Source organism: Hyperoodon ampullatus (assembly GCF_949752795.1).
Source record: "Hyperoodon ampullatus genome assembly, chromosome: 10".
NCBI classification, from domain to species: domain Eukaryota; kingdom Metazoa; phylum Chordata; class Mammalia; order Artiodactyla; family Ziphiidae; genus Hyperoodon; species Hyperoodon ampullatus.
The window spans coordinates 2,652,750-2,672,708 of record NC_136923.1 but is presented as its reverse complement, the minus strand read 5'-3'; the positions used below and the strand labels follow the sequence as shown (position 1 = coordinate 2,672,708).

The 19,959-nt window shown below is 46.2% G+C and overlaps 1 protein-coding gene across 1 annotated transcript in view; it reads right to left on the bottom strand.

The window, feature by feature from the left end:
* The window catches only part of CFAP92 (cilia and flagella associated protein 92 (putative)), a gene marked incomplete at both ends in the record, with an annotated part of 168,816 nt that overhangs the window by 126,870 nt on the left and 21,987 nt on the right, over nt 1-19,959 (bottom strand). Inside the window, 3 exons of the mRNA XM_079714075.1 lie at nt 6,065-6,954; nt 14,921-15,105; nt 19,485-19,625. Of these exons, the coding sequence (XP_079570201.1) occupies nt 6,065-6,954; nt 14,921-15,105; nt 19,485-19,625 (1,216 nt within the window). The remainder of the gene's footprint in view (nt 1-6,064; nt 6,955-14,920; nt 15,106-19,484; nt 19,626-19,959) is intronic.

The following is a 19,959-nucleotide window of genomic DNA, read 5'->3' as shown; positions in this document are numbered from 1 at the left end:
TGTGGAACAAAAACCACATTCACAGAAAGACAGACAAGATGAAAAGGCATAGGGCTATGTACCACATGAAGGAACAAGATAACCCCCCCAAAAAAACAACTAAATGAAGTGGAGATAGGCAACCTTTCAGAAAAAGAATTCAGAATCATGATAGTGAAGATGATCCAGGACCTTGGAAAAAGAATGGAGGCAGAGATCGAGAAGATGCAAGAAATGTTTAACAAAGACCTAGAAGCATTAAAGAACAAACAAACAGAGATGAACAATACAATAACTGAAATGAAAACTACACTTGAAGGACTCAATAGCAGAATAACTGAGGCAGAAGAATGGATTAGTGACCTGGAAGACAGAATGGTGAAATTCACTGTTGCAGAACAGACTAAAGAAAAAAAGAATGAAAAGAAATGAAGACAGCCTAAGAGACCTCTGGGACAACATTAAACACAACATTCGCATTATAGGGGTCCTAGAAGGAGGAGAGAGAGAGAAAGGACCAGAGAAAATATTTGAAGAGATTATAGTTGAAAACTTCCCTAACATGGGAAAGGAAATAGTCACCCAAGTCCAGGAAGTGCAGAGAGTCCCATACAGGATAAACCCAAGGAGAAACACACTGAGACACATAGTAATCAAATTGGCAAAAATTAAAGACAAAGAAAAATTATTGAAAGCAGCAAGGGAAAAACGACAAATAACATACAAGGGAACTCCCATAAGGTTAACAGCTGATTTCTCAGCAGAAACTCTACAAGCCAGAAGGGAGTGGCATGATATACTTAAAGTGATGAAAGGGAACAACCTACAACCAAGATTACTCTACCTGGCAAGGATCTCATTCAGATTCGATGGAGAAATCAAAACCTTTACAGACAAGCAAAAGCTAAGAGAATTCAGCACCACCAAACCAGCTCTACAACAAATGCTAAAGGAACTTCTCTAAGTGGGAAACACAAGAGAAGAAAAGGACCTACAAAAACAAACCCATAACAACTAAGAAAATGGTCATAGGAACATACATATCGATAATTACCTTAAACATGAATGGATTAAATGCTCCAACCAAAAGAAACAGGCTCGCTGAATGGATACAAAAACAAGACCCATATATATGCTGTCTACAAGAGACCCACTTCAGACCTAGGGACACATACAGACTGAGAGTGAGGGCATGGAAAAAGATATTCCATGCAAATGGAAATCCAAAGAAAGCTGGAGTAGCTATACTCATATCAAATAAAATAGACTTTAAAATAAAGAATGTTACAAGAGAAAAGGAAGGACACTACATAATGATCAAGGGATCAATCCAAGAAGAAGATGTAACAATTATCAATATATATGCACCCAACATTGCAGAACCTCAATACATAAGGCAACTGCTAACAGCTATAAAAGAGGAAATCGACACTAACACAATAATAGTGGGGGACTTTAACACCTCACTTACACCAAGGGATAGATCATCAAAAATGAAAATAAATAAGGAAACAGAAGCTTTAAATGACACAATAGACCACATAGATTTAATTGATATTTATAGGATATTCCATCCAAAAACAGCAGATTACACTTTCTTCTCAAGTGCGCATGGAACATTCTCCAGGATAGATCACATCTTGGGTCACAAATCCAGCCTCAGGAAATTTAAGAAAACTGAAATCATATCAAGGCATCTTTTCTGACCACAATGCTATGAGATTAGAAATGAGTTACAGGGAAAAATAACGTAAAAAACACAAACACGTGGAGGCTAAACAATACGTTACTAAGTAACCAAGAGGTCACTGAGGAAATCAAAGAGGAAATCAAAAAATACCTAGAAACAAATGACAATGAAAACATGACGATCCAAAACCTATGGGATGCAGGAAAAGCAGTTCTAAGAGGGAAGTTTATAGCTATACAAGCCTAACTCAAGAAACAAGAAAAATCTCAATTAAATAATCTAACATTACACCTAAAGGATCTAGAGAAAGAAGAACAAACGAAACCCAAAGTTAGCAGAAGGAAAGAAATCATAAAGACCAGAGCAGAAATAAATGAAATAGAAACAAAGAAAACAATAGCAAAGATCGATAAAACTAAAAGCTGATTCTTTGAGAAGATAAACAAAATTGATAAACCATTAGCCAGACTCCTCAAGAAAAAGAGGGAGAGGACTCAAACCAATAAAATTAGAAATGAAAAAGGAGAAGTTACAACAGACACTGCAGAAATACAAAGCATCCTAAGAGACTACTACAAGCAACTCTATGCCAATAAAATGGAAAACCTGGAAGAAATGGACCAATTGTTAGAAAGGTATAACCTTCCAAGACTGAACCAGGATGAAACGGAAAATATGAACAGACCAATCACTAGTAATGAAATTGAAACTGCTATTAAAAATCTTCCAACAGGGCTTCCCTGGTGGCGCAGTGGTTGATGCAGGGGACACGGGTTCGTGACCCGGTCTGGGAGGATCCCACGTGCCGCGGAGCGGCTGGGCCCAAGAGCCATGGCCGCTGGGCCTGCGCGTACAGAGCCTGTGCTCCACAGTGGGAGAGGCCACAACAGTGAGAGGCCCGCGTACCGCAAAAAAATAAAATAAAATAAAAGGGAAAATCTCAATCTAAACCTTGAACTTTATACAAAAATTAACTCAAAATGAATCATAAACTTAAAAGTAAACCATAAAACCATGAATCTTTTAGAAGAAAACAGAAAAAATACTCAAGACCTAAGGCTTTGTGAAGAATTCTTAAACATGTCTCCAAAAGCATAGTGTATAAAAGAAAAAATAATCAATAAATTGGACTCTATCAAAATTCAGAACTTTTTCTTTGGGAAAGGTATTTTTAAGATGATGAAAGAATCACTACACAGAGTAGCTCCCCCTAGCCTTGGTGTCCAGATTTTTTATTAGGGCTCCATTAATGACTGATTGATTTGTTGATGGCCCACATAGCAATCTCAGTCTCCATGTCAGGAGGGGGCGTGTCTTGATGTGCTGATGGCCAAGAGCACAGCAGGGGGTGGCGGGCAGCGGGAGGCTACCTCGTGGCTGGTTATCCGCCCAGGAGAACTGAAAGTATGCATCCACACAAAAACGTGCCCAGGACACTGCATGACCCAAAGCCCCTGCCCTAAGTCACACTGTTGGTCTTTCCGGACCCACCAACCTCCATCCTGTGACTCTTTGGTGAGGCTTCATCCTAAGATCCAGTGTGGTCAGCCCCCAACCTAACCAAAGACACTCCTATCAGGCATGACACAGATCACCTCCCAGAAGCCAAGGGCAAAAGCCAGACCTCTCCTGGGCAAGGCCAAGTTCCTTCCTACACACCATGAAGTTCACTCTTTGGAAGTGTACGATTCCTGCCATTTGAGGAGAGCATCCCAGGAACTTGTCGGCAAACCCTGGGGGCTTTTGCAGAATGCACTCACCATTCTGTCTTTAGAATCGATTGCTGCTCTGACCTACAGATCTCAGACTTGAGCTGCAACGGGTCCCAGCTCTAGCCAGCCCCGCGTGCTTCACACCGGCCCCCAGAGTCCTAACTGGCAAGAGCCAATTCCTTAACATTTATCCTGTTGCTGTTTGCCCCGGATTCGGTGTTTTCTGTACACGGACAGACTCCTTGGTTTGTTGAAAGTCAAGGGGAGATTCTGACAGCAGCCGAGGGCCTCTGTTCAGTCCTAAACGAGCTTTTCCTCCAGGTGCTGGGCTTGTTCCTATACTTAACGCCACTCAATGTACAAAGGTATATAGAGTTATAGCACCCCTAGATTTTCTCTAATTGTTTAATATATTGTACAGTGTTTAATAGATTGCACCCTTAAAGCTGTCTGTCCACCTTTATTTCAAAAATCTAAACACAGGGCCAGCATATACTTAAGTTCAGTATTTGATGGTGAAATTTAAATTTGAATAATATAGTATACCCCCCCAAAATAAGTGTACAATTCAGCGGTTTTAGTATACTCCCAATGTTGTGCAACCACAAACACTCTAATCCTAGAACATTTTCATCACTCCCCACTTCTCCTGCATCCCTCCTCTCGGACCTTGGAAACCACTGATCTATCTCTATGGACTTGACTATTCTAGACATTTCATATGAATGGAATCATATAATAGGTAGCCTTTTATGTCTGGCTCCTTTTATTAGCATAAAATTTAAATTTATTTATTTTTGGCTGCGGTGGGTCTTTGTTGCTGCACGCTGGCTTTCTCTAGTTGCGGCGAGTGGGGGGCTACTCTTCGTTGTGGTGCGCGGGCTTCTCACTTTGGTGGCTTCTCTTGTTGTGCAGCATGGGCTCTAGGCATGCAGGCTTCAGTAGTTGTGGCGCACGGGCTAAGTTGCTCCGCGGCATGTGGGATCTTCCTGGACCAGGGATCAAACCCGCGTCCCCTGCACTGACAGGCGAATTCTTAACCACTGTGCCACCAGGGAAGTCCCTATTAGCATAATTTTTAATTGAGGCATAGTTGATTACAATATTAGTTTTAGGTGTACAACATAGTGATTCAAAATTTTTATAGATTATGCTCCATTTATAGTTACTACAAAATATTGTACCGTGCTGTACAATAGATCTTTGTAGCTTATTTATTTTATATGCAATAGTCTGTACCTCTTCCTCCCCTACCCCTATCTTGCCCCTCCCCCCTTCCCTCTGCCCACTGGTAACCACTAGTTTGTCCTCTCTGTGAGTCTGTTTCTTTTTTGTTGTATTCACTAGTTTATTTTTTAGATTCCATTTGTAGGTGATAACATACAGTGTTTGTCTTTCTCTGTCTTATTTCACTTAGCACAATGCCCTCCAGGTCACTTAGCATAATGAGTTTTTGTTTGTTTGTTTGTTTTGGTTGAACCAGGTCTCAGTTGCGGCAGGTGGGCTCCTTAGTTGAAGCTCGCAGGCTCCTTAGTTGCGGCTCACGGGTGCCTTAGTTGAGGCAGGCGGGCTTCTTAGTTGCAGCTCACCGGCTCCTTAGCTATGGTATGCGAACTCTTAGTTGCGACATGCATGAGGGATCTAGTTCCCGGACCATGGATCAAACCCGGGCCCCCTGTATTGGGAGCATGAGTCTTACCCACTGCGCCACCAGGGAAGTCCCCTAGAGTAATGTTTTTAAGGTTCATCCATGTTGAAGTATCTGTATCAATACTTCATTCCTTTTTGATGGCTGAATATTATTCCATGGTATGGCTGTTTTGTTCATCAGCTGATGGACATTTGAGTTGTTTCACTTTCTGATTATTATAAATAACAGTGCTATGAACATCCATGTGCACTTTTTTGTGTGTATGCATGCTTTCAGTTCTCCTGGGAGAATAACCAGCCACGAGGCAGCCTCCCCGCTTCCCCTGCCCCCATGCTCTTGGCCATCAGCACATCAAGTCAGGCCCCACCCTGGGTGGACAGAGTCAACATCCGGACACCCTGCTGTTGTCAGCATCTGAGTCATGGGGCATCTGAGCTCTGAGAACAGACAGGGGGGCCTCCAGAGTAGAGAAGGAAGGCCCTGTTGATCCAAACTACAATAGCTGCAAATCATGAAAGAAAAAGAGAGTTATCCCGTCACCAAAACTAAAGAACGGAAGGACCACGAGGGGCCACCTGCTGCGGCCCAGAAGGGGACACTTCCGTTGCCTCTGCAACATCTCAAGGGGGCGGCCATCGGGGGCGCCTGGGCCTCCAGGGAAGGGGACTTCTGCAGCACAAGCAGCCCTCCAGCCTCACGATAATCTGCCCTGTCTCCCTCGGGACAAGCTGATGTCTGTGTCCTTGTGGTGTTCCTCTCAGGGCCGTGCAGGACATTCTGCTCCCCGCTGGCTGGGAGGACACCTCGGGAGTCTGAAGGCAGGACCCAGTTTCCTGAACCAGCCTCCCTTCCACATACCTCTGAAGTCTTCACTTCAACCAAAGGCAAGCGGCTCTCCCAGTTGCTGAGCTCTGCGAAGTGCCTTATACAAACCCCGAGAGACACCGAATCAACAGGCCCCTCCCAGAGTCGGCATCACAGAACCTGAGCTCGGCCACCCCTCCCCACCCAGAAATGCGGCGACCTACCTACCGGCTCTGGTGGCTCTCCCACAGCCGCCCCAGGCCCCGGCCGGCCAAGCCCTCCAGAATGAGGAGGTGGCCCCGCCCGTCCAGCAGGTGGAAGCCGGTGAGCACGTCCAGGTCCGGCCGCTCCTGGATCTTCGCCCGCATTTTCAAGGCGGACAGGATCTGCTGGCAGGAGTCCAGGCCCAGGGCCTCGGTGTTGATCACGGTGACGTCCTGCAGGAGGCCGTGCAGGAGTGAGGGCTTACTGGAGGTGAACACGAAGATGACGCGGCCAAACCGGGAGGCCGTGGGATTGGCATCCAGGGCCTCGGTCCAGGCCCGCAGAGGCACCGCCACGTCCACCCGCAGCTTCAGCAGGCAGCTGGCCTCCAGGTAGTCGCCCGGGGGCATCGGGCCATGCTGCAGGCCGTCTCTGGGCACCCGCAACCCCACCACCTTCCTGCTCCTGCTGTCATGGCCGAGGCGCGTGGCCTTGGGCTCGCAGCTGTGGACGGGGACGGCCAGGTTCAAGTACTTGTGGCCAAGGAGGAGGTCGGCAAAGCTGACCTGGGCAACCCCATAAGGGTCCCACATCTTATCCTGGGCTTCAAAGGGGTTGTTCTCCGTCTCTTCCGGGGAAATTAGGGTCTGGAGGTTGAGGTACGAATCCAGTGGGTCCTCCCCAAACAGGGCGGGCTTGCGGGAATACCCCTCTGACTTGCGGTCCCGGTCATGAACTTCCACCACCATGGGGGGGCCCTCCAGGTATTCCCTCAGGTCGCTGGGGTGCATGGCCCCAAGGAAGATGACGTTGATGTCCTGGAAGTAGACGTGGGTCCCATGCGGCTGGCCCTCAGTCCTGTGCACTGGGGTCTTGTGGAACTGGTACCTGCAGTACACGGGTGTGCACAGCCGCTGCGAGAGAACAGGGGTGGCGGTCACGGGTGCAGCCACAGGCACCCCCTGCCGGCCCCCCTCCCCTCCAGGTGGCCCCCACCCAGGGGCTCAAATCCTGGCCCCAGGCTCACCCCTGGCAGTCCCTGAAGCCCCTGCAGCCTGTGGTTCCTCATTCACAAACCCCAAGGACAGAGCCCACTCTGCAAGGCCACTGTGAGGCCCGAGAGCCATGTGTACAGCGCTGAGCTGGCAGCTGAAGCAACTACTTCCCCCGGATGGCCAGTGCCACGAGGACAGGCCCTGTGCCTTCATCCCGTCCCATGGCCGGGCACAGAAAGTGTGGAGAGGAGTGGCTTTTAGAACAGAGAATCCGTGTTTCCCAGACACGCATCTGGAGGGCTGGCACGGCTCAGCTTTAGCATATAAAGTGACCAAGCAGAACTTGGGTCTGGGTTTAAGAGGACTCGCAGGCTGAGCTGGAGGTGGGGGGCAGGGCTGTGTCGGGACAGAAACAGGAAACCTTACACATGCTACAACTTTATCATCAGAAGCTCACCGTTACACAAGTGTGTGGTCCAAATGCATACTCCAAGGGTAGTATTTATTTTATTATTTCTTTTACCATTGATGCTGAAATTTTATTTAAAAATAATCCTGGGTTGGTAGGGCTCCCAGGTACCTGGCAGAAATAATTAAGAAAACCTTCTGGAGAAATCCACTTCCAACCTAGGCCTCAAAGAATTCCCACAGAGAAAGTTCCATCGAACATGGGATCATAGTAAAAATTACAAAACACCTAAGGGAAAAAGGTACCACTAGCAAAACCAGATGTACAAAGGCACAGGTATTTGAATGATCAGGTACATAAAATAAATCTATTTGTTCGGTTTTTAAAAAGTAAAAGTATATCATCAAGGTCAAAACTATCATAATTCTATTTACTAGCAATGAAAATTCTAAAACAGAAAACTTTAAAATATCACCTACAACAGCATCAAAACATAAAATGCTCAAGAAGAAATGAAAGATGTGTAAGACCCGTACACTGGAAACTACAAAACATTGCAGAGAGAAATTAAAGAAAATCTAAATGAAGAAATTTACCATTTTTATGGTTAGGAAAATGCAATGAATTCTAAAGGAATCACAGACCTAAACATAAAAGCTAAAATCATACCTCTCCTAGAAGAAAAGACAGGGTAGTATCTTCATAAACTTGGGGTGGAAAAAAGATTTATTTGATATGACACAAAAAGCACTAATCATAACAGAAAAAGTTGTTAAGATGGACTTCATCAAAGACACTATTAAGAAAATTAAAGTCAAGCTCCAGATGGGCAGAAAATATGTACAATGCATATATATCTGACAAAGGACTTGTATCCACAATATATTAATAAAAAGAATAGATATTCTAAAGAAAAATAAAAGAGGAGCTTTCAAATCTGGTTAAACGGAATAAGCACACCCACCCTGCACCTCCCACTGAATACAACAGAAAGCACGTTTCAGCTAAGAGTCCGCATGCCACAACTAAGAAGCCCGCATGCCACAACAAAGGTCCCGTGTGTCGCAACTAAGATCCGGCGCAGCCTAAATAAATAAATAAATATTAAAGAAAAAAACCCTAGAGAGATGCATGGAGCAGCTTTTGAAAAGTAAAAGGCAGTGGGCAGATTGGAGAAAGAGACCAAACCCAGTGAGTTTCCTGGGTTTTATTCTCTTCCTGCATGTCCCAGACTAGACGCAAAGGAAGCCTGAATCCCAGAATTATGCACCAGGCATGGACAGAGCTCTCTTTCTATTCCAAGGAATGGGGTGGGGGAACCCCATGAAACAGAAAGAGTGGAAGGAAACCCCCTATTGCTTTTCTCTCCTGGACCTACCCTCCAGCAAGTTCAAGTTCCCAACCTGTAATCTGTTTGCAGTGGTAGCATCTGGGCAGGCAACTGAAAATCTGAGTGAGAGGAATCCTCTTTGAACAGATGAACTGTGATACAAACTGTATCAAAATGTCCTGTTCCTTGGCTCTCTTGCTTGACTGATGGTCACCGAGCTCCTGTTTGTACCAGGCCCCAGGCTAGGGGCCGGGGACGCTGACACCATGGCCCCTTGTGCGGGCGACTTCAGCCCACTGGGGACATGAACTAAACATCAGGTCATGCAGTTCAAGTGGCAGACTGAACACATACAACTGGTTACACCCCTCACCGAACTCCCCTAAAACCACAGGGAATTTTTTTAAAGACATGAACATACAAGGACAAGGAGAAGAGGACAGAAGCCAGCATGAGAGCTGGGACAGTGACGAGCAAGTGGTGCAGACACAGCACAGGTGAGGAAGCCAAATCCCAAGCATGTAATGGAGAAGCTGAGAACCAGCCACATTCTCTGCAAAATCCTCGAAAGACTTACGAACTGGCAGGACCCAGCATCTCTGGATCTGGGGGTCACAGGGAAGAGCCCAGCAAGGGAACCGTTGCGAGTCCCGAGAAGCCACCCGGCCCAAGTGCCCTCCCCTCCCCTACTGCTTGGCGGGAGGCTGTTAGTTTGTTGTGCAGGCAAATGAATACAGGGTCCTGAGAGCTTCAAAACACTAATGAGAGAGAAAAGAGGAGATCTAAACTAATGGAGAGGCACACTGAATTCAGGGGTTGGAAGGCTCAACACAGTAAGACGTCAGTTCTCCCCAGACTGATCTATGGATTTAATGCAAAGCCAGGCAAAATCCCAGCACAAGTTTTTGTAGGTAGAGACAAGCTGATTCTAAAATTTATATGAAAGGGCAAAGAAACTGGAAGAGCTAACACAATTTTGAAAAAGAAGAATAAAGGATCCAGAAATAGACCTCTACCAGTACAGCCAACTTATTTTTGTCAGAAATGCAAAAGAAATTCAATGAAAAAAAAAGTCTTTTCCACAAATGGTGCTGGAACATTCATGTGTATGCAAAAAAAATGAACACTAACTTAAACCTTGTACATAAATTAACTCAAAATTGATTATAGATCCAAACATAAAACTATAAACATATAGAAGAAAACCCCTGTCACCAGGGGTTAGGCAAAGAGTTCTTAGATGTGACACAAAAACACAATCCATAGAAAACGTATAATTTGGACTTCATCAAAATTAAAATAAGAGAATAAAAAGGCAGACTACAGACTGGGAGAAAATATTTGCAAAGAATATATCCAAAAGAGGACTTGTATCCAGAATAGATTTAAAAACTCTCAACTCAACAACAGGAAAACTAAGTACTCAGTTGAGAACTTCTCTGGTGGCGCAGTGGTTAGGAATCCGCCTGCCAATGCAGGGGACACAGGTTCGGACCCTGGTCCGGGAAGATCCCACATGCCACGGAGCAACTAAGTCCGTGTGCCACAACTGCTGAGCCTGCGCTCTGGAACCAGTGAGCTACAGCTACTGAAGCCTACGCTCCACAACAAGAGAAGCCAATGCAATGAGAAGCCCACGCACTGCAACAAAGAGTAGTCCCCACTCGCCGCAAATAGAGAAAGCCCGTGCACAGCAAAGAAAACCCAATGCAGCCAAAAATAAATAAATTTATTTTAAAAAAAAGAACTCAGTTGAAATGTGGGCAAATACTTGAATTGACACTTCACCAAAGGGGCCATAACGTGGAAGATAAGCAGATTAAAAGATGCGCCACATAACTCTGCATCAGGGAAATGCATGGTAAACCCCGATGAGATAACACTGCATACTCATTAGAGTGGCCAAAATTAAAAATAAAACACTGACAATACCAAGTTCTGGGGAGGATAAGGAGCAGCTGGAACCCTCGCACACCACTGGTGAGAATGAAGCCATAGCCTCTCCACAGAGCCCGGGAAACCCACTTGTGGGCATCTATCCTAAAGAACTGAAGGCTTATGTTCACACAAAAGCACGTACACAGATGTTTTAGCAGCTGTATTCGTAACTGCCCCAAACCAGAAACAACCTAAACATCCTCCATGGGTTAACGGACAGACAGACTGGGGTTACATCCAGCTGCAGAATACGACTCAGCAGCAAAAAGGGATGAATTCTAGCTTGCAGGAATCTCTCCGGCATCGTTCTGAGTGAAGGAGGCTATACGTATTGTTCCCTGCTGGAGCAGGGATTGTTAGTGTGGATGTTACACAATATATAACCCCATCTGTATGACAATCTTCAAAAGTTAAAACTATCATGACGAACACATCTGCAGTTGCCGGGAGTGCGGGTGGGGAAGATGTGGTCATAAAGGGCTAGTACAAAAGAGTTTGGGGGGTGCGGTCATAGAGGTGTTCTATATCCTCACTGTGGTGGTGAGAACACTGATCCACACATGAATTGAAATTTACAGAACTGTACATCAAGAGAAAATAGTCAATTCTGTAGGATATTTTGTAGGATATTTTTACTTTTCTGCTTGCTATTTTAAAAATTAAAAAACCAGAGGGTCTCTGGAATGATGGACAGCTGATGGCATTCAGCTCCTATCCAAACCAGATTTATTAGGTGACCAAATGCTCACAGACCATCCAATGCAGACCCCACGTCCTTTTCATCCCTTGGCTACCAGACCCTTACCCTCCAGGCGGGCAACTGGGAGAGACCTCCAGAGATCGACCTTGAGGTCTCCCCACCACCAGCCCACCCAGGCCACCACAGCATGAGGCTCAGAACCCACAAGCCCGCTCGGCACCCAAGGCTGCTTTTGAGGCCCCCACTCTTACCTATGAGCAGTGAACCAGGGGATTAAGACAGATGTGACGATGGAGACCAAGCAAACAGAAAAACCAACTTGAGGAAACAAGGACTGTACAAACAGGGACGGCGACCCACAAAGCAGGAAAACACTGCTGAGTCGGTGGCCCTGGGGCCACCCCCAGATCCGTGATTCTCTAGGAGAACCTCAGGACTCAGCTGTGGTCAGACCCACAGCTGGGCTTCACAAAGGCCAGAGGAGACCAGGAAAAGCCTGCAAAGGGAAAAGGGCTGCAAGGCAAAGCAGGGGGACAAGCGCCATCTCCCCATGGCCTCCTCCTGTGTGTCCCAGGATGCACTGAGCTCTTGCACAACTGACTGTGGCAACTCAGGTGACGTACTGTCCACCAGGGAGCTCACTGGAGACCTAGCACCCAGGGTTTTGATTGGGGGTGGTACTAGGCTCCCCCAGCCTGTGTCCCAATACGCCAGGTGCCCTGGAGGAAAGCATGGTCAGTACTGTTGGCAGAAACAGTCAGGCCCAGGAACCACTCTCATTAGAGAACGATTCAAGTTCCTAGACACCTGCGAAGGGCCAGCTTTTCAAGCAGACCTTTTTATAGATAGTCACCTTGGCAATCTAGATTCAATACAATCCCTATTATATTACTAATGGCATTTTTCACAGAACTAGAACAAAAAAATTTTTAATTGGTATCGAAACACAAAACACCCCAAATAGCCAAACAATCTTGAGAAAGAAAAACGGAGCTGGAGGAATCACACTCCCTGACTTCAGACTATACTACAAAGCTACAGTAATCAAAACAGTATGGTACTGGCACAAAAACAGAAATATAGATCAATGGATCTGAATAGAAGGCCCAGAAATAAACCCATGCACCTACGGTCACCTAATCTGTGACAAATGAGGCAAGGATATAAAATGGAGAAAAAACAGTCTCTTCAATAAGTGGTGCTGGAAAAACTGGACAACTACATGGAAAAGAATGAAATTAGAACACTCCTTAACACCATACACAAAAGTAAACCCAAATGGATTAAAGACCTAAATGTAAGACCAGATACTATTAAACTCTTAGAGGAAAACATAGGCAGAACACTCTCTGACATAAATTGCAGAAATATCTTTTTGGATCCACCTCCTAGAGTAATGAAAATAAAAACAAAAAATAAACAAATTGAGCCTAATTAAACTTAAAAGCTTTTGCACAGCAAAGGGAACCAAAAACAAAACAAAAAGACAACCCACAGAATGGGAGAAAATATTTGCAAACGAAAAGACAAACAAAGGATTAATCTCCAAAATATACAAAGAGCTCATGCAGCTCAATATCAAAAAAAAAAACAACCCAATTGGACAGAATTGGACAGAAGATCCAAACAGACAATTCTCTAAAGAATACATACAGATGGACAAAAAGCACGTGAAAAGATGTTCAACATCTCTAATTATCAGAGAAATGCAAATCAAAAATACAATGAGGTATCACCTCACACCAGTCAGAATGGCCATCATCAAAAAAATCTGTGAACAATAAATGCTGGAGAGGGTGTGGAGAAAAGGGAACCCTCCTACACTGGTGGTGAGAATATAAATTGGTACAGCCACTATGGAGAAGAGTATGGAGGTTCCTTAAAAAACTAAAAATAAAGCTACCATATGACCCAGCAATCCCGCTACTGGGCATATATCTGGAGAAAACTGTAATTCAGAAAGATACATGGGGCTTCCCTGGTGGCACAGTGGTTAAGAATCCACCTGCCAATGCAGGGGACATGGGTTCGAGCCCTGGTCCAGGAAGATCTCACATGCCACAGAGCAATTAAGCCCGTGCGCCACAACTACTGAGCCTGTGCTCTAGAGCCCGCAAGCCAGAACTACTGAGCCCGCGTGCCACAGCTACTGAAGCCCATGAACCTAGAGCCCATGCTCCACAACAAGAGATGCCACCGCAACGAGAAGCCTGCGCACCGCAATGAAGAATAGCTCCCGCTTGCTGCAACTAGAGGAAAGCCTGCATGCAGCAACAAAGACCCAACGCAGCCAAAAATAAATAAATAAATAAATAAATAAATAAATAAATTTATATACATAAAAAAAGATACATGTACCCCAGTGTTCATTGCAGCTCTGGTTACAACAGCTAGGACATGGAAGAAACCTAATTGTCCATCGATGGATGGATAATTTATCCAGGAGTGGATAAAGAAGTTGTGGTACATATACACAATGGAATATTACTCAGCCATTAAACAGAATAAAATAATGCCATTTGCAGCAACATGGATGGACCTAGAAATTATCCTAAGTGAAGTAAGTCAGACAGAGAAGGACAAATATCATATGATATTGCTTATATGTGGAATCTAAAAAATGGTACACATGAACTTATTTACAAAACAGAAATAGAGTGACATGTAGAAAACAAACTTATGGTTACCAGGGGAAGGGGGGAGGGATAAATTGGGAGATTGGGATTGGGAGATCACACCACTATATATAAATAGATAACTAACAAGGAGCTACTGTATAGCACAGGGAATTCTACTCAATACTCTGTAGTTATCTATATAGGAAAAGAATGTAAAAAGGGTGGATATGTGTATATGTATAACCGATACACTTTACTGTGTACCTGAAACTAACACAACATTGTAAATCAACTATGCTCCAATAAAAAAAATTTTTTAAACTGAAGGAAAATGACTTTTTAACCTACAATTCTATACCCTAACTATCAATCAAGTATAAGGGTAGAATAAGGATATTTTCAGGCATAAGAGATCATAAAACAAGTATCTCCCATTAACCTCTTCTCAGAAAGCTACAGGAGGATGTGCTCCAGCAAAATCAAAGAGGAAACAAAGCAAGAGCAAGACACAGAATCCAGGGACAGGGACCCATCAGGAAAGGAACAGGGGACTCCCAAGGTAAACACCAGCACTAAACTGGCTGGTTCAAAATAAGTGAGCACTAGGCGAGCACCACTGCTGTAACAAGGAAGCATAGGGCTCCTCCTGAGTGGAGGGTCGCTACCTGCACCTGAAGAACCCTGTGGTGTAGCAGAGGAGACCTCACACTTGGTAACTCCTGATCCCAGGAACCCAATCTCTTTGCTGTCTGGCTGTGAGATCCTAAATGAGGAAATGGGGTTGATGATCATACTTCTCATGTAGGAACATTGCGGGTGAGGGGTGAAAGGCGATGGGCAGATGGCTGGGAAAAGCAGCTCTCAAACCAGCTGGCCTGGCTCACTCTTACCTCTAGTTCACTGAAGGACACAGACCGTGATGGAAGGCAGGAAACACACTTGACCTCTATGGTCAGGGGGTTTAAGTCCCGCTTTTGCTCTTCAGTCATGAGGGGAACTTCTGTTTTCAGTGTCAAAAAACAATCTAAGACGTTGGCCGACCTTCCACTGCCACGACTCACGACAGTTTGCCATCCTGCGGGGAGATACACACAGCGTTAGAATGTTATTCAGAACAGCCCCGAGACCAGCACAGGAGGAATCAGGCAACCTGAGGGCCAAAGATAAAATTACACCGAAAAGGGCTTCCCTGGTGGCGCAGTGGTTGAGAGTCCACCTGCCGAAGCAGGGGACGCAGGTTCGTGCCCCGGTCCAGGAAGATCCCACATGCCGCGGAGCAGCTGGGCCCGTGAGCCATGGCCGCTGAGCCTGCGCGTCCAGAGCCTGTGCTCCGCAATGGGAGAGGCCACAACAGTGAGAGGCCCGCGTACCGCAAAAAAAAAAAAAAAAAAAATTACACCAAAAAGAGGAAAGCTTTAAAAAATAATAATTGGGTAACATCTACAGGCAGCATGTCTGCACCACTTTTTCGCCTGGGGTCCCATAGGTTCTCTAAGAGAATTTCATTTTGTGATTTAATGTTGATGATCACCTTGTGATATAAGCATTTCCTGAATCATCTATAGGCTACAATCAGGAACAATGACGCTTGGGTTCCACCCCCAGTCTCATGGGCTTGGTCTGGGCTGTAGCCTCCACACTGGGATTTTTAAAATCTCTCCAGGTAATTCTAGAACCACCAGACTTGCGCTGCAAGTCCCATAGTTACTGGCCGTATGTGGATATTTATGTTTAAATTAATTAAAATTAAATATAATTTAAAATGCACTTCCTTCAGATTTCCCTGTTGGTCCAGTGGTTAAGACTCCGCGCCTCCACTGCAGGGGGCACAGGTTCAATCCCTGGTCGGGGAACTAAGATCCCACATGCGGCACAGCATGGCCAATAAATTAATTAATTAATTAATTAAAAGGCACTTCCTTCATTACATGAGTCCCACGTCACACGCTCAGCAGTCATGTGTGGTTATGAGCAGACACGGAACAAGTCCTTCACTGCAGAAAGCTCTGGAGCACTTCTCCAAGCAGTTCTCTTAGACTAGAACACATTCAGGAACAAATAACACCAGTGTCTGTGTCTGGTGCCCAGTGGTGTCACTTTCACTGCTGTAATCCAGGGAGGGAAGGGTAGGTACTGACGTAGAACACAAGTGGTACGTTCGAGCCAAATCCAGCCTGGCACACCTCCTGCTGTGACAGTTGTGCAACAGTGCGACTGCAGAAAAAGGTGGGTGACTTGACCACTGCAGGGCACATGGGCAGCTGTGAGAATACTTTTCTCGCAAAAGGGGCCCAGACATTTCACCAGGTGGAGAGACACTGGTGAAGGGGAAAAAAAAAAAAAAGCAAAGCTCCAGATTTGCAAGCAGATTTTTCAAACCCTAAATCCGGCTGTTAGGCTTCATGTGACCTACAACAAGTTAGAGGCTCTTTGAGGCTTGATTTCGTCATGTGCAAAATGGACAGAGATACCACCTTTCTCAGGGTTAAGTGGATGAAAAGGGATTATGCACAGGAAGGTGTCAGGAACACTGCCCCTCCGAGCACAGGGTCTGTGCTCAAAAAGACCACTTCTATTTCTTTCATGCTGCTGGTAAATAGAGTTTTAGGGCATGTGAGAGCCCCACCACTCACACTCAGGAAGAGCAATTGCTTCCAGGACAAGTCCTGGGCCCGAGGTGTGCACTGTCTGCCTGGGCCGTGGGCATCTCCTGGGGACCCCCCACTTCTCCCTGTGACTCTCTTCAATAAACCAACTCATTAAGACCATAGCCAATTCTGATTTGTGCTCTAGAACTTTGCAAGCCTTTTCATAGAAGATTGCCCAGTTTAGAAGGACTCTCTAGTGCAAACATCTACTCATATCAACCTTCAGAAATCTCAGGTAATGTCAGCCATGATCCAGGGCAGGGATCTCAACCTCAGCACTACTGACACTTGAGGACTGATAATTATTCGTCATGAGGACCATCCTGTGCATCATGGGACATTCAGCAGTGTCCCACTACCACTTGTGACACCCAAAGATGCCTCACAGAGTGCCAAGTGTCCCCAGGGGCATAAGTGCCCAAGGTGAGAACCACTGTCCCACGTAAGGAACAAGGCAAGGGCGAGTGGCCACCACAAGGTTTCTGCACCTACAGCTGCCGGACTTGAACATGATAGGTCCAGGGATGTCAAGTGGTTGTCCAAGGACTCTTGGCCAATAAGCAGCAGAACCAGTGTCAAAACCAGTCCTGCGTGGCTAAAAGTGTGGCCCCTCCTCTATGCAGTAAACATAAGAGTTCACTCCAAACACAGAAACTTTCTAGGCACTTACTGGCCAACAATATTTACCACTAAGGTATGCAAAGTCTGCGGCCTAATCTTAAATTGAAGATGGGGCTTCCCTGGCAGTGCAGTGGTTGAGAATCCGCCTGCCAATGCAGGAGACATGGGTTCGAGCCCTGGTGCAGGAAGATTCCACATGCCACAGAGCAACGAAGCCTGTGCATCACAACTACTGAGCCTGCGCTCTAGAGCCCGCGAGCCACAACTACTGAACCCACGTGCTGCAACTACTGAAGCCCACACGCCTAGATCCCATGCTCTGCAACAAGAGAAGCCACTGCAATGAGAGGCCCGCACACCGCAACGAAGAGTAGCCCCTGCTCACCACAACTAGAGGAAGCCCGCACGCAGCAACGGAGACCCAACGCAGCCAAAAATAAATACAATAAAATAATTTATTTAAAAAAAATTAAATTGAAGGTGACTAAAAATAATCATTCTAGTTTTGGAATAATCTTATGCTATTCTATTTTATGGCAAAAAGAAACCTACAATGGGCCTGCTGAGCCACAGCCACTTGCAGTCATGACCACGAGCCGTGGCCTCAGTGCCAGGGAGCAGGGATCTTTCTGCCCCCCTTGCCGGAGGCCCAGGGCCCTACACGCAGCCCACCCAGATGTCCGGGTGAAGCAGCTGCCACCTCCTCACCAGTAACCTGCCTGAGTTCTGCTGTGTGCAGGGCTCCCCGCTAAGCCGTTTACACACATTATCTCTCGTGATCCTTCCTACAGCCCCCTGGGGTGGGAGTTATTGTCCCCATTTTACAGATGAGGAAACTGAGACTCAGAGAAAGCAGGCGACCTGCTGGTAAAGGGCTGAGCCAGGATTCAAAGTCTGTTTTGTCACTCTTGCAATAACTGTCACTGTACAGGGCCATGGCAGCACAAGTTAAACGGAGGGGAGGCCCAGGCACCTCTTGGCTTCACCTGCTGGAAATGGTCACACCGGGCAGACCAGGACCATTAAGCATCTCCCTCCCCTCACAGCAAAGTAAGGAGCAGGTTAGGCAGGTCCCCCGGGGCCCACCCACCTGGAGCAGCACTGGTTGCTTCTGGGTTCAAGACCAAAGAAGCATGAACCAAAGTCACTGCCCCAGGCGGGGCCACGTGGCCGCTGCGTGAAAGGCCCGGTCCTCCTGGACACGGCTCAGCAGTGGGTAAGAGTCTCTGAAAACTCACTTTGGGTGAAACTAATTTTCAAAAATCTATCTAAACGTGTGGACAAAAAAGTTAATAGTAGTTCCTCAAAACATATTGACATCAACCCAAGTGCTTGTGGAAATAAGGATTTTCCCGGCACCCCCGGCACTGGACTCTGACTCTATGGGGTTTCACTGACCCTCCGCGTCTGCCTAAGTTTCTCCAGATAGGCCAGAAGGGGGCGCTCGTTCACCCCGATGGCCAAAAACCCCACAGTGAAATAAGTTTGAAGTTATTTTCTCTAAAAAGAAAAAGAAGAGGGTTCCCCCCATATTCCCTTTTTAAAACAAAGTCACATAATTTTACCCAAACTATATTCTGAGCCTTCCATTATCTAAACATAGGACATAATAAATACCTACTTATTATTTATGAAACTGAGTTTATAAACTGTGATAGATCTTGCAAAGCAAATGAAGCAAACCCCTGTTCTGCCACTGAGCTGTGTGCCCTCAGGTTTAGCTGCTTGACTTCTGAGTTTTGATTCCTCCCTGAAAAAATCGTGACAAGGATAACCACGCCCTATACCAACAGCACCAGTTTACTGGGAAGATCAGAGCTGGTCGTGAGAAGTAAATGACAGGACATAAATACTGGTCACCTTTTCTCATTTCCTTTACTAGACGGCTTTGTAAAAATCTGCAGGAACGTGTTTATACAAAGTAGCATCTTATGTAGCAAACAAAACCCTGATGTTTCTTATTCTCACATTTGCTTGGACTTTGGAATCAGACCTAGGTTCAAACCCAGGCTTTGCCTACTCGCTGCGCCTCCGTTTCCCCGCTCTGTATAGTGGAGACACGCCCACTTGGCGGGGGTGGGTGAGAGCGTAGGGCAGGGGCTCGGTCACCCGAGTGTCCTGTTTACCGGCATTCTAGCCACACGGGTCAAGGAGACCAGACGCTGCTGGGAATATGTGCGGCTACCTGCAAGGAGCGGCATCACCGCCAGCTGCATGGCGAACGTGCCCTGCTTCCCATGGCCTGCGAGCCTGGAGTCTGTCTCCACGCGAGATTTCTCTCTCCTCCTCTGGCTTTTCCTCCTCGCATCTGATTCTTTCCGTTTAACTGTGAAATCAGAGGAAGGGAATAAATGTTCAGAGGAGCTCCTGTCCCAGAGGCTGTATGTGACTGCTTCTCGAGGCAGGGATGCGGAAGGCCCTGGGGGCTCCCTGGAGGCAGAGTCTGTGCTCCTGCTCTATCCCAGCAACTGGGAGACGCATCCCAATGCGGACAGCAGTCGTCGGGTACACACAGCAGGAAATTATGGGGTCCTGATCCCCCACTCGCCACTACCCAGAGCCAGCTGTGATGACACCAGCGCCACACAATACCCAAGTTCTCCTCCCCGTCGGCTTATAACCTCAGTGCAGCGCTGAGGGTTGGGCTTTGAAGCTGAACC